General features: G+C 49.5%; 1 protein-coding gene across 1 annotated transcript in view; it reads right to left on the bottom strand.

Annotated features, from left to right (window-relative positions):
* STUM (stum, mechanosensory transduction mediator homolog) overlaps window positions 1-10,508 on the bottom strand; it is a 47,027-nt gene extending 36,519 nt beyond the window's left edge. Inside the window, exon 1 of the mRNA XM_058669268.1 lies at window positions 10,140-10,508. Within this exon, the coding sequence (XP_058525251.1) occupies window positions 10,140-10,341 (202 nt within the window). The 5' untranslated portion in view covers window positions 10,342-10,508. The remainder of the gene's footprint in view (window positions 1-10,139) is intronic.
* Window positions 10,509-13,291: the final 2,783 nt, after the last annotated feature.

Raw genomic sequence — 13,291 nt, 5'->3', positions numbered from 1 at the left:
TTGCAAACAGAGACCTGAGAACTGTCTTCTAACTTTTATAGTAAAGAAGCTACAGATGAAGCCTATGGGGTTGTGCGTGTGTGTGTGTGTTTGCATACAAGGTGCATATGTGTGAACATAGGTGCATGTACACCCACTCCACTCTGAGGTTCTCATAACTTTTCACCAAACTGAAGTTAGCCTCAGAGATCTGCCCTGGAGCAGGTGGTAGCATGGTGGAGAAAGATTCTACTCAGTGTGTTAAACCCCACCCTAGAGAATGCGTGTTTGGTCCCAGCATGTCTCCTGTGAGAGGTCCAACCCACAGGAATACACAACTCTCTGCTTTACAAGCCAAGGAGATCCAGAGGCTGAGAAAGGTGGCCATGTGTGGTGATTCTTACAGATGGAGAAACTAAGTGATGTGAGGCTAAGGTTCTAAGTTCAACTCCAGAGTTTAGAGGTTGCTAAGAGGAGTCAAGGAAACCAGGAAACAACCCACGAGGTGCTAAGGAACTAGAATGAGCTTTGAAGTCTGTTGCCTTTGAGTTCACTACCATTCGTGGCATTATGAATCTGACATTGAACTTGAAATGCTAGTTCAGTGCCCTCCAGGTCCCTCTGTTCAGGCTGTTGCTCCCTTCCCAAGTCTGCAGGTTTATCAGGAAAGCCACTCCTCATGGCTGCCACCTGGCTTCAATGGGCATCCCCTCCCTCTTCCATGAAAGCACCCTTCTCTACCTTTTCTACTGTCTGCCTGTTCAACTGTCAGCAACTTGAGGGCACATTGGTGCCTCCCTGGCTTTGTACCCCAGTGCCAGGCACAGCCCCCCACACAATAGGAGCATAGTAGACATCCAAAGAGGAGAATGCAGGGAAGCCAGCTTCCTCTGCCAGGTTCCTTCTCTAGACTCGACTGAAGCCCAGTGCCACCTGCTATCCAACTTCAGCCACTCTTGGCCCTGCTGGCTACCTCTCGGAAGGATGTTGTTAAGTGATACATCCACTTGCAATGGGGAAGGTCCACATTGAGACGTTCTGTGAGTGCAAAATACACACCAGACTTGGAAAAAACTTAGTGCATGAGAGATACATACAAAGTGTCTCATTAATAATTTTCATATTGATGACATGCTGAAATGATAATGCTTCAGACACACTTGGTGAGATGAAATAGGCTAATAAGATTAATATCACCTATTATTTTTATTTCTATGAGCACTAGAAAAATTCCAAATTCCATATGTGACTCAAATGTCTATTGAAAATTTCTGGTACAGGCCTTATGGGTCATAAAAGAACCTGTCACATGGGAGTCATCAGTGAGCTCTGAGCCCAAAAAAGTGGCATAGTTTGACACACTCATGTTTCAAGGGATCACTGTGGTTGCCACTGAGGACAAGCAAAAGGGAGCAGACCCTTTAAGAAGGAACTCAGGAGGAAGGTGAAGGTTTGGACCAGAAATAGTAAGAGTTGGTCAGAAACAGAATAGATTCTGAAAGAAGAGCCAAGAGTATCTCAGATTGGGCATGAGAGTGAGAAAAGGAGGGGTCAAGAATGAGCCCAGGTTCTGGGCCTGAGTATCTAAAACGAAGCCATTTATTGAGGTGGGAAAGGATGAGAGAAAACCAGGCATTTGAGTTTGGACATGTTACATCCAGGATGCTCTGTGGTCCCCAACGGGAGATGTTGAGAAGGCAGATGGATATGAGATGCTGGAATTCAAGGCAGGGTTCTGAGTTGGGATCGGAATCTTGGAGTCACCATCACACAGATGCCATCTAAAGCCCAAACAGTGGGTGAGATCAGCAAGGAAGTGGGTATAGGCAAAAGAGAGAAGGTCAAGGTCAAGAAGGGCAAGTGCCTGGGGGCTGTCAATGTTAGAAGTGGCTGATAGCAGTAAAGCAAGTCAGGAAAAAAAAAACCCATGAGGTATGAAGGAAACCAGAAAATGGATGGGCATTTGAGCTAACAGTTAAAACACCGCTTAAGACATCCTCAGACCACATAAGGGTACTTGGGTTAAAGTCACACTGCCTGCAACTCCAGCTCTCCGCTATTATGCACCCAGTGTTGGCTCAAGAAGCAATGCTCTTGCCAGCATGTGAGAGATTTGGATGGAGATCCTGGCTTCTGGCTTCAGCCAAGCCTAGTTCTGGCTGATGTGGCCATTGTGGGAGTAAGTCAATCAAAAGAAGCTGTATCTGTTTCTCTCCTTCTGCCTCTCTATAATAATGATAATAATAACTTTTTTCTAAAGGAAAGAAAAAAAGTAGCAAGTGGTATTCCAGCAGCAAGTGAAGAAAACATCTCAAAGAGAGCGAGCAACAGCATCCAACACTGGTGAGAGATCCTGGGTGAAAAGCAGAGAGCTGACCACAATAGATTCAGCCAATTGAAGGATATGTGTGTGACAAGCACAGTTTAGGTGGACCATGGAGGCAAAAGCCTGATTAGAATGGATTCATGAGAAAACAAGACAGTGGGCCACAGGGAACAATACAGACACCTCTGATGAGGAGTGAAGAAACTGGCAGCAGACTGATGAGGATACAGGACCAAGAGACCCTGAGCTGAAAAGATGGGGGACAATCCCAGCATGTACATGGCCTGTTAGGCAGGAGACACTAGACAGAGAAAAATGGGCACTGCTAGAAGGGGTGGAAATTCTTCTAATGTGTTTCTGATCTTCAAAGAGTATGCTGATACTTCTGTTTCATGTCTTCTCTACCTTGGGCATTATTTATCACCTTCCTGTTGGGTCACATGAGGGTTGGGTGCTAATGCCACCTATCATCTCCTTTCCATTTTATTCCAATGTTCACCCAGCATATGCTACTGTCCCATTGCTCTGACACAGCACTCCTTCAGTTTATCTGTTGTTCACCTTGGTACCCTTTATTTCTTAGTCTATCGCCTATGTAGCATTTCCTGGTCGCCTGCAGTAACCACACCTCTACCCCATCCACTGTGTGTTATTCAGCTTTTGCATGTAACACTGAGACATAATGACAGTGCTAACACCTGAGTCTTAGCAACTCAGGCTTCTTTCTCATTCCCAAGACATGCCATGTCCTGCATCTAATGATGTCCTCTTTGGACAGCAGGTAGAACAGCAGGAATTCGAATTGGGGAGTTATCATCATTAGAATGCAACTTAAAGCCCAGAGCCTGGCCAACATCACCAAAACAGTGGGAAGAGGTGGAAACAAACAAATAAACAAAAAAACTGGGGTCAAGGAGTGCATTCTTGTGAGGTGGGGGACCCCACAACGCCTCTAACAGTGTCTACTCAGCCACTTGCATTCATACTCCATTGGACACAGTAAGTCGCATGGCCAAGCCAGGGGTCAGTGGAAAAGGGAGGAAGTAATATCCACCCACAAGAGGCAGGTCAGCCGTATGGCACCGGGCAGGGACATGCAATCCCTTTCTCTCTGCTTCTAGTCTCCAACTTCTGCAACCTGTATTTTTCATTTTACACCTTTAAGGTAGACAATCCTTCAGACTTTCAGTGCTTTATTGCTGGTTTTCAAAGCTGAAAATGACTGAGCAGCACTTACATTACTATGACCAAGCAAACATTCTACACAGCAGAGTCAAAGACCTGCCTTGTAACATCACCATCCCCATAACACAGGCTTGACACACTTGAGAAAGACTTGATTTCATTCCACTGCTCAGAAGCAAGCCACTTTTGGATGGTTTCCTAAATATTTATGCAACACCTTTTATGAAAAAAATGTTTTGATTTTCTTGAAGTTTCTGACAAACTCTCTTCTTTCTTCTCAGTAGAAGAAACATATCTTCTATACTGTATCTATCACCTGATATCCTCCAAATTGTTTCTCATTCCATTTAGTGGATCTTCCTATTCTGTCTTGAAGACTGCCGATTTGCTAACATCACTGAACAGGTAGTCTCACCTTGGCATCTTAATGCTTTTGTGTGAGTTTTTGTCTTCACTGTAATTCTTCATTGCCTTCTGTTTTTTCCTGCCTTTTTTTAAAGATTTTTTTTAATTGGAAAGGCCAATTTACAGAGAGAGAGAGACAGAGAAAAAGATCTGTTTAAAAAAAAAAAATCTTCTATCTGCTGACTCATCACTCCAATGGACCTGAGTTGATCTGAAGCCAGGAGCTGAGAGACATCTCCATGTCTCCCACACAAGTGCAGGGTCCCAAGGCTTTGGGCCATCCTCTACTGCCTTTCCAGGTCACAAGCAGGAAGCTGGATTGGAAATAAAGCAGCTGTGACATAAAGCAGTGCCCATATGAAATGTGGCGTTTGGAGGTGGAGGATTAGCCAGTTAAGCCAAAGTACAACCTGGCTGGTTTTCTTAATTTTCTGCAGTGTCCCAACCACACTCCTTCACCACTGTATGGATTGGGATCTTCTCTGTCCTCCCACTTCAGTGAGGACTGTCCACCCTCCAAGTCTGCTAAACAATTTTATTCTGGGTGTCCTGAACAGGAGGATTCCTTGCTGAATGTCATATTATTTCTTGGTCTACTCCTTAACCTTGCTGAAATGCATCTTCAAGTAGCTTCCTTAAAAATTTGAAGGGTGAATGCTTGGCCTATCCAGAAAGACATTAGTTAGGATGCTAGTGTCTCACATTAGAGCACCTCGCTCCAATCCCTGGTTCCAGTCTCTTGCTAATGCAGATGCTGGAGGCAGGGAGTGATGCAAGGAGCTGGGCTCTTGCCACCTATGTAGGAGTCCCAGACCGAGTTCCCACTTCCTGACTTTGGCCCTAGCACAGCCACAAGTATTGCAGGCATTAGGGAGTGAACCAGGGGAGTAAAGCCCTCAATCTCTGTCTCTCTTCAAATAAATAACATTTTTAAAATGCTTTGAAGGTGGGCCCAGCACAATAGCATAGTGGCTAAAGTCCTCGCCTTGCATGCCCGGTATCCCATATGGGCGCCAGTTTGTCCCAGCAGCCCCGCTCCCCATCCAGCTCCCTGCTTGTGGCCTGGGAAAGCAGTTGAGGACAACCCAAAGCTTTAGGACCCTGAACCCATGTGGGAGACCTGGAAGAAGCTCCTGGTTCCTGGCTTTGGATTGACTCAGTTCCAGCCATTGCAGCCGCTTGGGGAGTGAATCAGCGAACGGAAGATCTTAACAAAACAAAACAAAAAATGCTTTGAAGGTTGAGTAGAATGGAAATCCCCTTGGTTCTTACATCTTAAGGCCTATCTCACTTACATATAAAATGCATGCATAGGACTAGATCATCTTTAATGCCTATTTCAGAAATACAGTTCTGATTGGCTGAATTGGCCAATCCTCTTCCTGCAAGTGCCAGCATCCCATATGAGTGGTAGTTCACGCCCCAGCTGCTCCACTTCCCATCCAGCTCCCTGCTTGTGGCCTGGGAAAGCAGTCGAGGACGGCCCAAAGCCTTGGGACCCTGCACCCACGTGGGAGCTCCAGAGGAGGCTCCTAGCTCCTAGTTTCAGATCAGCTCTGTGGTCTTTTGGGGAGTGAACCAGCAGATGGAATATCTTTCTCTCTGTCTCTCCTTCTCTGAACCTACCTTTTCTTTTCTTTTTTTTTAAATTTTTAAATTTATTTTATTGTATTGTTGTTGACAATTTTTACATAGTTAATTATGGTTTAAAAAAAAAGTTCAGGGGGTATAGGGAAGTGGGTAATACTGTTATGTCCATATTGTTTCCATCATGTATCTGAGGTAAAGGGGGATATTGAGGGAGAAGCCTCACCCGGTTTCCCACCCACCCCAAGTCCCGGATGTGGGGCATGCTCTGAGATATTTGTTCAAGTGGTTTTAATAGTTCTCCAGTTATGAATCGCTGCCAGTTTCACTCGATGAGGTCGTCCACTGATTGATATGGTCCATCATAAAGTCTCCGTTTGCCCCATATTTCGCTGCCAACATATAGCTGAGATGAATGATTGACCTGTTCTGTCTTCTGTCTTTTCTTGGTTAGAGTTCTGAGTCCAGCAGTTTGATTGTGGAGATCTCCAAAGAAACCTTGAGGTATTCCCAGACCAGATTCTTGTATGTTCTAGCAAGCACAGGGCCTGGCACAGTCCATCACCCCAATCAGCTGGTGGTTTCAATTGCTGGGTTGTGAACCTACCTTTTCAATATAAGTAAATAAATCTTGTTTTAAAAAAAGAAGCAGCAAAATTTTAGTCAATATGTGTTTATTTAAAACATGTTACTTCAAGGAGAAATTCTAAACAATTGTTTCTCTCACAGACTTTGCAACCTATCTGTATATAGAGTCAACTTTCAAAACAATAACCAAAGTCAACAATGTAAAAGATGTTGAGGTGTGATTAATTCCAGTTTGAACCTTGGAGGTAGGGGAAAGAGAGGCTGAGAAACCCTGTGGTGCTGCGGGGGAATAAGGCTCAAGTGGTGTAAGAACAGGCATTCTGTCAGGGGCGGATTGAATATTTACGTCATGCTCAACAGTAGATTAATGACCAGCATTAGTATGATGGAGTGGTTCATGGTCAAAGGAAGTTCTCATCTCTCTCACTTTCCCTGGCACCATTTGAGACATCAACATTTTTGTCTCTCCAGATCCAGAGAGATATAACTTTTATATTTGAAAGTATAATTAAACCCCTGACCAGCACACAGACACTTTGGCCATTTTGGGGCATAACCGTTAACTTTCGCCTCATGTAAGAACAGTTGTGTAAATACAGACAAATGCCGTGCTTGTCAGAACACGAAGGTGCCAGCAACCATCTGGATGAACAGAGTTGCATGGAAGAGGACTGGGGATGACTCTTCTCCAACATGCATTTAAAAATTGTTGCTCCTTATTCCCAGAAGGAGCCAGCATAAGTATAAATCCCCCATCCTTGCCAACCCCTTCCAGCAGAGGAAGCATCCCTCTTATAGTATCATCCTGAACACACTGTGGCTTGAAGGAAGAAGGCCCTGGGAGTTTGTTGCTTGTCTTTCAAAGATGCGTTTACTTATTTGAAAGAGTTACAGAGAGTGGGAGAAACAGAGAGAAGATTCCCTCTTTTGGTTCACTCCCCAGACGGCCTCATCAGCCAGGACTGGCCCAGGTTGAAGCCAGGAGCCTGGAGCCTCTTCCAGGTCTCCCTGTGTATACAGGAGCCCAAGGACCTGGACTGTTTGCTGCTTTCCCAGATGTATTAGCAGGGAGCTGGATGGGAAGTAGAACAGCTAGGACAAACCGGTGGGGTGTTGCAGTTGGCAGTTCTGCCGGCTAAGCCAAACGGGAGTTTTAGGACTGAGTTTCTCCATGATAGAACCAGTAAGACAAGATGGATCTGACCTGGACCTGATCCACTTATATCAGAAGGAAACACAAACCTTCCTTCAGCCCAATGCCTACTATCTCACCTAATTTACAAACAAGAGGAGCACATACAGGGAAGGAAGTTTCCAGGAACAAAAAAGAAAATGTTTGAGCACTGCTCAGAGCAGCTTCTAGAGACTAGAATGATGATATGTGCTCCAAGCCATGTGATGGATTTTTCTCTGCAGAGTCTAACCTAGCACTACTCTCTCTGGGGAGGCTTTCTCAGATCCCCACCCACCCCCAAAGAAGGATCAGCTGCTGCCACAACAGTGTTCCTTCCCCCTGTTACTGTGTTCATCAGACCCAGAGCTGGCATCAATTTGCAGCTAAGACATCCTGACTGGTTTGTTCATCCTATCATCCTTGGGGGCAGGCATCTGGTGGGTGCCTGCATCAACCGAGTGAATGAGTGAATGAACTGAAAGCAGCTACATTTCAGCCCAGTAAGAAAGTCAGCATGGATGTTCAGTTGTCACAGGAGCTTCTGACAAGCTGGGAGGACTTGGAAGGTGAGTGTGGGCCAAGAGAAGAGTTTCTAAGAGCTACAGCCCTCCAGGCCCCTCACCAGGGTAGGGGTGGGAGGAGACAAGGGAACCCGAACACGCTGGTAAAGTTTCACCTGAGCTGAGAAGTGGGTCCCAAAGCACTGCAGGTAGAGAGCCAAGTAGAGAGTCACAGGTCATCGTACAGGGCAGATCCACAAGTGTCCGTGGGGGCCACTGCTGCAGCTACCCACCCTCACTCAGGAAATGGGTCCCTGCTCAGCCCTGCAGAAGAACAAAGAGCAGGCCAGAACCACTGTCTCTGCAGGGTTTCCGGGGGGGGGGGGGGGAGCTGCACATGAACCATCCTATTTTCTGCCCCCAGCAATTTGGTGAGGATGTGTTCCTGACCTACAGGTGACACACACACACTACAAGAGGAGGAGCAAGAGCTGGGGCAGCCAGCATGGTGCACAGCAGCAGCCAAAACAAAATGAGAACTACACCTGCAGTAGGTCAATGGAAAAAAAAATCCGGAGTCTGTACACCCACGGCTCACCTGTTTCATGGCTCTTGCAGTTTGCTTATTTTTCTCTTGCTCCTGGTTTCTTAGAAAGCTTTTTGTTGTCATTTGCTTGTTACAAAAATCCCAGAGGATTCTGATCTATGGGAATAGTGAAGCGGGCAGCAAAGCTGGGTCCCCCTGGTGGGTGAGGGAGGGAGGGGGAGAACACAAAAGGGCAGGGATCCGTCCTGCCCTGCAGCCCAATGAGGTGTGACCCAGGAGGACAAGCACAGGTGCTCTGTGGACAGAAGGTGTCTGTCCCACAGGAGTAACCCAGCAGCAGCAGCAGCAGCAGCACTGGTACAACCCCTTCCACCTGACACCCGTGAATCTATTTTCTCAGAAGATCATAGGGTGGCATTTACTTCCACACTTCAGAAAAGAAAAAATATGAAATCAAGACCCATCCAGCCTCATGATCTTCACATCCTTCAAGAGATGTGGCTAGCAATCTCTTTTTCACTCCAGCAGGTGGAAATTTTGGACACAACCAAATCCACATCAGCTTGCATCCTGGCAGGTCTCAGGGTGCAGAGCAGATCTGATGCCACCAACAGGGAGGAGGAAAGTGAGTGTGGGTAGCAGGGTGGGCTGTTGGAGGCAGTGCTAATAGCAGGACCGCCTAACTGGAATACGCGGCAGAGGAGAAGCTCTCTGGCCACCGCAGCGTCCGGGGGTAGAAAGTGCAGCTAGCAGAGAGGAGGCTCAGGTCCCGCGTGGGAGGCAGCAGCCTTAGCTGTACCCTGCACGGCAGCAGTAGAGGCCTCCGCAAAGGCTGGCTCAGAGCAGGGTCGTGAGAAAGGCCATAGTGGGACCGCTAAGCCACTTCCAGCTGACCTCTGTTCCTGGGAACTTAAGCCACACGCTGGCAATCAGCTCCTCAGCAGGCGCAGGCTTTCTCCCCGAGAAGGCACAGGGGTGCCTGCCTGCTTGCCAGCTTCTGCAGGGGGCAGCCGCCAACGCCTCCTCGGCGGGTGGCAAACAGGTGGGCTGCAGGGGAGGGGGCGGAACTGTGGTCAGGAGTCCGGTGGTGGGAGGGGGAAGAACTCCGCATTCCCTCCCAGTTTTTAGGCACCATCTCTACCACAGACTTGTTTTCAACCCCCAGGACCCCTCCTGGCAGCCAGAGCCCGACACTGAAATTACAACGGCGCCCGCGCCACTGTCTGTGGGGTCACGTGTAGCCAAACAGCTGAGGTCCTCGGCGCCCTGCAGAGGCACGGGCGCCAGGCGACCAAGTGGAGGAGGCTGGCCAAAGAGCGCACCCCGCCTCGGTCCGCTCCTGGCGCCCGAAGGGAAGACTATGGGGCGTCGCCGCTTCCCCGTGCAGCCCATTTCTCAGGACGCCTGGGAGCCTGGTCACCACCACCGCGATACCGGAGCTCGCCCCGCTTTCATCCCACTCCCCTCGGCAAAACAGGGCTCACCAAAAGATGTGCGCGACGGGGAAAAGCAGCGGACTCCCAATGCCTGGCTGAGAGAGCCTAGCCCCGGCTGAGAGAGCCGTCCCAAACGCCGCCCGCCGGCCCCGACGTGCCCCGCAAAGTTTCCAGCTCTTCCGGGTCGGGCTATCTCACCTGCAGACCCAGACCCCCGCGTGGCAGCTCCCTTCAGGGACGACCACTCCATGAGCTCTGCCACCTGCTCAGGGGCGCGAGGCAGGCACTGATCTTGCCGCTGCTGGGCGCCCCACCACCACCACCACCGAAGGTCTCCCTCTACACCCACCTTCCATGGGCTCCCACCCACGACAGGGTCGTGTCGCCCGGGGTCGCGATGACAGTGTCTTACCCAGTCCCGGCACGAAAGTGTTGAGGAAGAGGCAGATGACGGCCACGGGAAAGGGCATGTAAGGGATGGCGGCTCGCAGGGGGCCCTTCTTTTCGCGGACCTGCACCACCACCCCGCTGGACGAGGACGCTCCCCGGGGGTCCGCCGCCGCCACCGCCGCCGCTGCAGCCGCCGTCTCGGGGTCTTTGTGCGAGGGCTCCATGGCCGGATGGCTGTGCCTGGGCAGGCGCCCGGCTCACGGGGGTGGACGACGACCGGCTGAGGGCTCTGTTCTCCCGGCTGGTGCCCAGCTCCAGTGGCCGGCGTGCTCCGTGTGCGGCGCGGCTCCCCGTGAATCCCGCCCTCCCGCGTCCCCACGCGCCCGGCACGCTGCCGCGCGCTCCGCTGAGCTCCCACCTCCCCAGCAGAGGGGCGGGGAGGGCAGCACGACACTCGGTGACAGCACTCCGATGCCCCTCCCCTCCGGACCCCTTCCCCGCCCTTCTCTCCATATCCCCTCCTACCCTCACCCCGTCTCGCTGCCCCAGTTACTCATAAGAAATGGAAAACCAGAGCGAAAGGAAGCAAAGTGGACGAGAATGCAAAGGGAGCTGGCTGTCCGGGTCCTGGGATTCAAGGGCATACCTAGCCCTCACCAGACAGGTGCATCGAGCATCACGGCAAGCTGGACGAATGTGTTCCGTTAGCATGGTCAAGAAACCCCCCAGTTTGAGTCTTTGGATCACGATTAGGGATGCGCGGTGCATTCATTCTGGTTTCAATTAGTTGGTTTCAAATCACGGTGGAGATGTATTTCAGGAGTGGATCACCAACAGAACTGGCTGCGACAGACGGCTTTTCTAAGAACAGGTCAGGGTTCCCCAAGATTTACACACGTGCATGCACGCACACGGGCAAGGAACGCGCCCGTCGCTGGGAAGAGGCGATGTTGTGGAGCATTCCGCTCCGCGCTAGGAGTGGACGTGGACGCGGCAGGAGGGTAACCTGCGTCTTTTGTGCACCCGACGTGGCGGTTCCGGAGCCCGTGAGCGTACAGCGCCGTCTGGTGTTGAATTTGGAGATCCAAATCCTTCGCAGCGAAAGGATTTGGAGGGGACCAAGCGCAGAGTCCCATACCCGGGTTGGATTTCTGAATAGTGCCGCCTCCACTCCCGCACCTAGAAAAGTTAAGTCCGGGGAAATAAGCGCCTCTTACATTAGGGAGCCAATGTCTGAATCACGGGAAGGACAAAGATCTACTTCCTTCCCAGTGATCCGCTCTCTGGGAATAATAGTGACTGACCCAGACACAGACCAGGGCCTCAAAGGAAACCTGCTGAAAGAACAAGGACTGTTTGATGGGCTGATCAGTTGCAATAGTCTTAAAAGCAAATGGTCAGCAGCTGGTGCTAATCGTGATGGGGACACACATTCACACACAGGAACAAGCTTGGGCTTAAGCAACCACTAATGAACTGTATGCTTTAGAGGAATTCATTTAGCCTTTCCTGGGCTAGAGTTCCCGTGTTTGTACAATCAAAGCAAAACTCAATTTCATGCATGTTGACCAAAGGACTACTGTGACTCGGGTTCTGGAGGGAAAGGGGAATGAGTAAATTCCACCCCTGCCTTCCAGAACCTAATAGAAGAACTGAGAGCTGCTAAAAACTGCAGCGATAGACAGTGACAGACGCTGACTGCAGGGTGTTGAAGGTGCTGTAGCGACCACAGGGGTCAATGTTGGGGAGCCACGAGGGGAAGTCTCCTGAAGGAAGTGCAGGTGACTGGTTTTAGTATAAACAAGCTTCTATCCAAGTAATCTCTGCCTGACACCATCCTAAAACACTTGACATGTTTTACTTGATCTTATCCTGACCTTAATTCAAAGGAATATTATTTACTATTCCATTTTACAAATGGGAAAATTGAGGCACGTTAAATCAGCTGCAACAAGCTGCCCGCTTACAAAAGGTAGAGCTGCAACTTGAGCACCGGCAGTCTGGCTCCATATTTCATATGTATAAGGGTCATTTCATGAGAGACCCAGGAAAAGCTCACATACTTTGAATATTCTTTTTGCAGAATTCCTGGCCTGTTTTGGAATCACTACATCACTATTATTCCTGGAGAAAAAGGATTTCAAGGAAGAAAGAAAGGAAACATCCTCCTCCCAGTTCCCGGGTGATTGGCTGAATATCTGGATGCCTTTAGGCAGAACATCCACATGCCCTGGAAGCCAAAGAAAGTAGAGACCATTCCAGAATTTGCAATACAGCTGGGGCTCATGTGTCAGGGACAGGAAATAGGCCTGGTGGGGTGGGCAGCAACCTAGTACTGAAGGACACATGAATTTGGACTTGCTTCTGGTAGCTATGTGGAATCCTCAGAACATTTTAAGTTTGGGTGCATGGCATAAGTATGCCAGTTACACCTAGGTAACAAGTCACCCCATTTTCTCTATGGGCACAAATGCTCTGATCAGGGGACTAAACAGAACCCAGCTGAGGAAGTTCTCCTTTGCGCCTGTGACTGAGCTCAGCTGGGAAGACTCAAATGCCTGGCTCCCACCCCGCTGGGGCTACAGGATCCTTTCCTAAAAAAGATTCCAAGGTGTCCTGTTGGGACTGGGATGACTTGAAAGCCGCCTCCACTGGGAGGCCTATCCATGTGAGTTGGACAACATGGCTGCAGGATTCTGACAGGGACTTCCTACATGAGCGTTTCAGGCCCAGTAGGAGCTGCATGGACTCTGGAAAACCCCACTGTCACTTGTATGTGAGCATCACAGACCCAACTACACTGAGTGTAGGACTCCCCACTTCTCTGTGGAGGGGACAGCCTGAGATTCTGAGCCCAAGCATCTTTTGAGCTACTTGTGTTGGCAGGATTGCCCCATCTACAGCAAGGATGGGCCGAAGAGGACGAAATGGGGTCACATCTACAGTGAGGGTCTGGGTGGGAACAGAGGAAGAGGGCTAGTTCCCAGATGAAAATTGAGTGATGTTAGCATATAAAGGAAGTGTTGAGTCGGAGGAGTCTGACTCTAGGGTCAGCAGGCACTCCCTGTCTGAATGGCCAGCAGGGGTCATTGTCCAGACAGAAGTTGAATGTTTAGTCAAATGGAGGCTTAGGAATGCTATTGGCACTGCAGGTGTAGGCTCCATCAGCTCACT

This window comes from Ochotona princeps, chromosome 10 (assembly GCF_030435755.1).
Source record: "Ochotona princeps isolate mOchPri1 chromosome 10, mOchPri1.hap1, whole genome shotgun sequence".
NCBI lineage: Eukaryota > Metazoa > Chordata > Mammalia > Lagomorpha > Ochotonidae > Ochotona > Ochotona princeps.
This window is presented reverse-complemented; position numbering and strand designations above follow the sequence as displayed.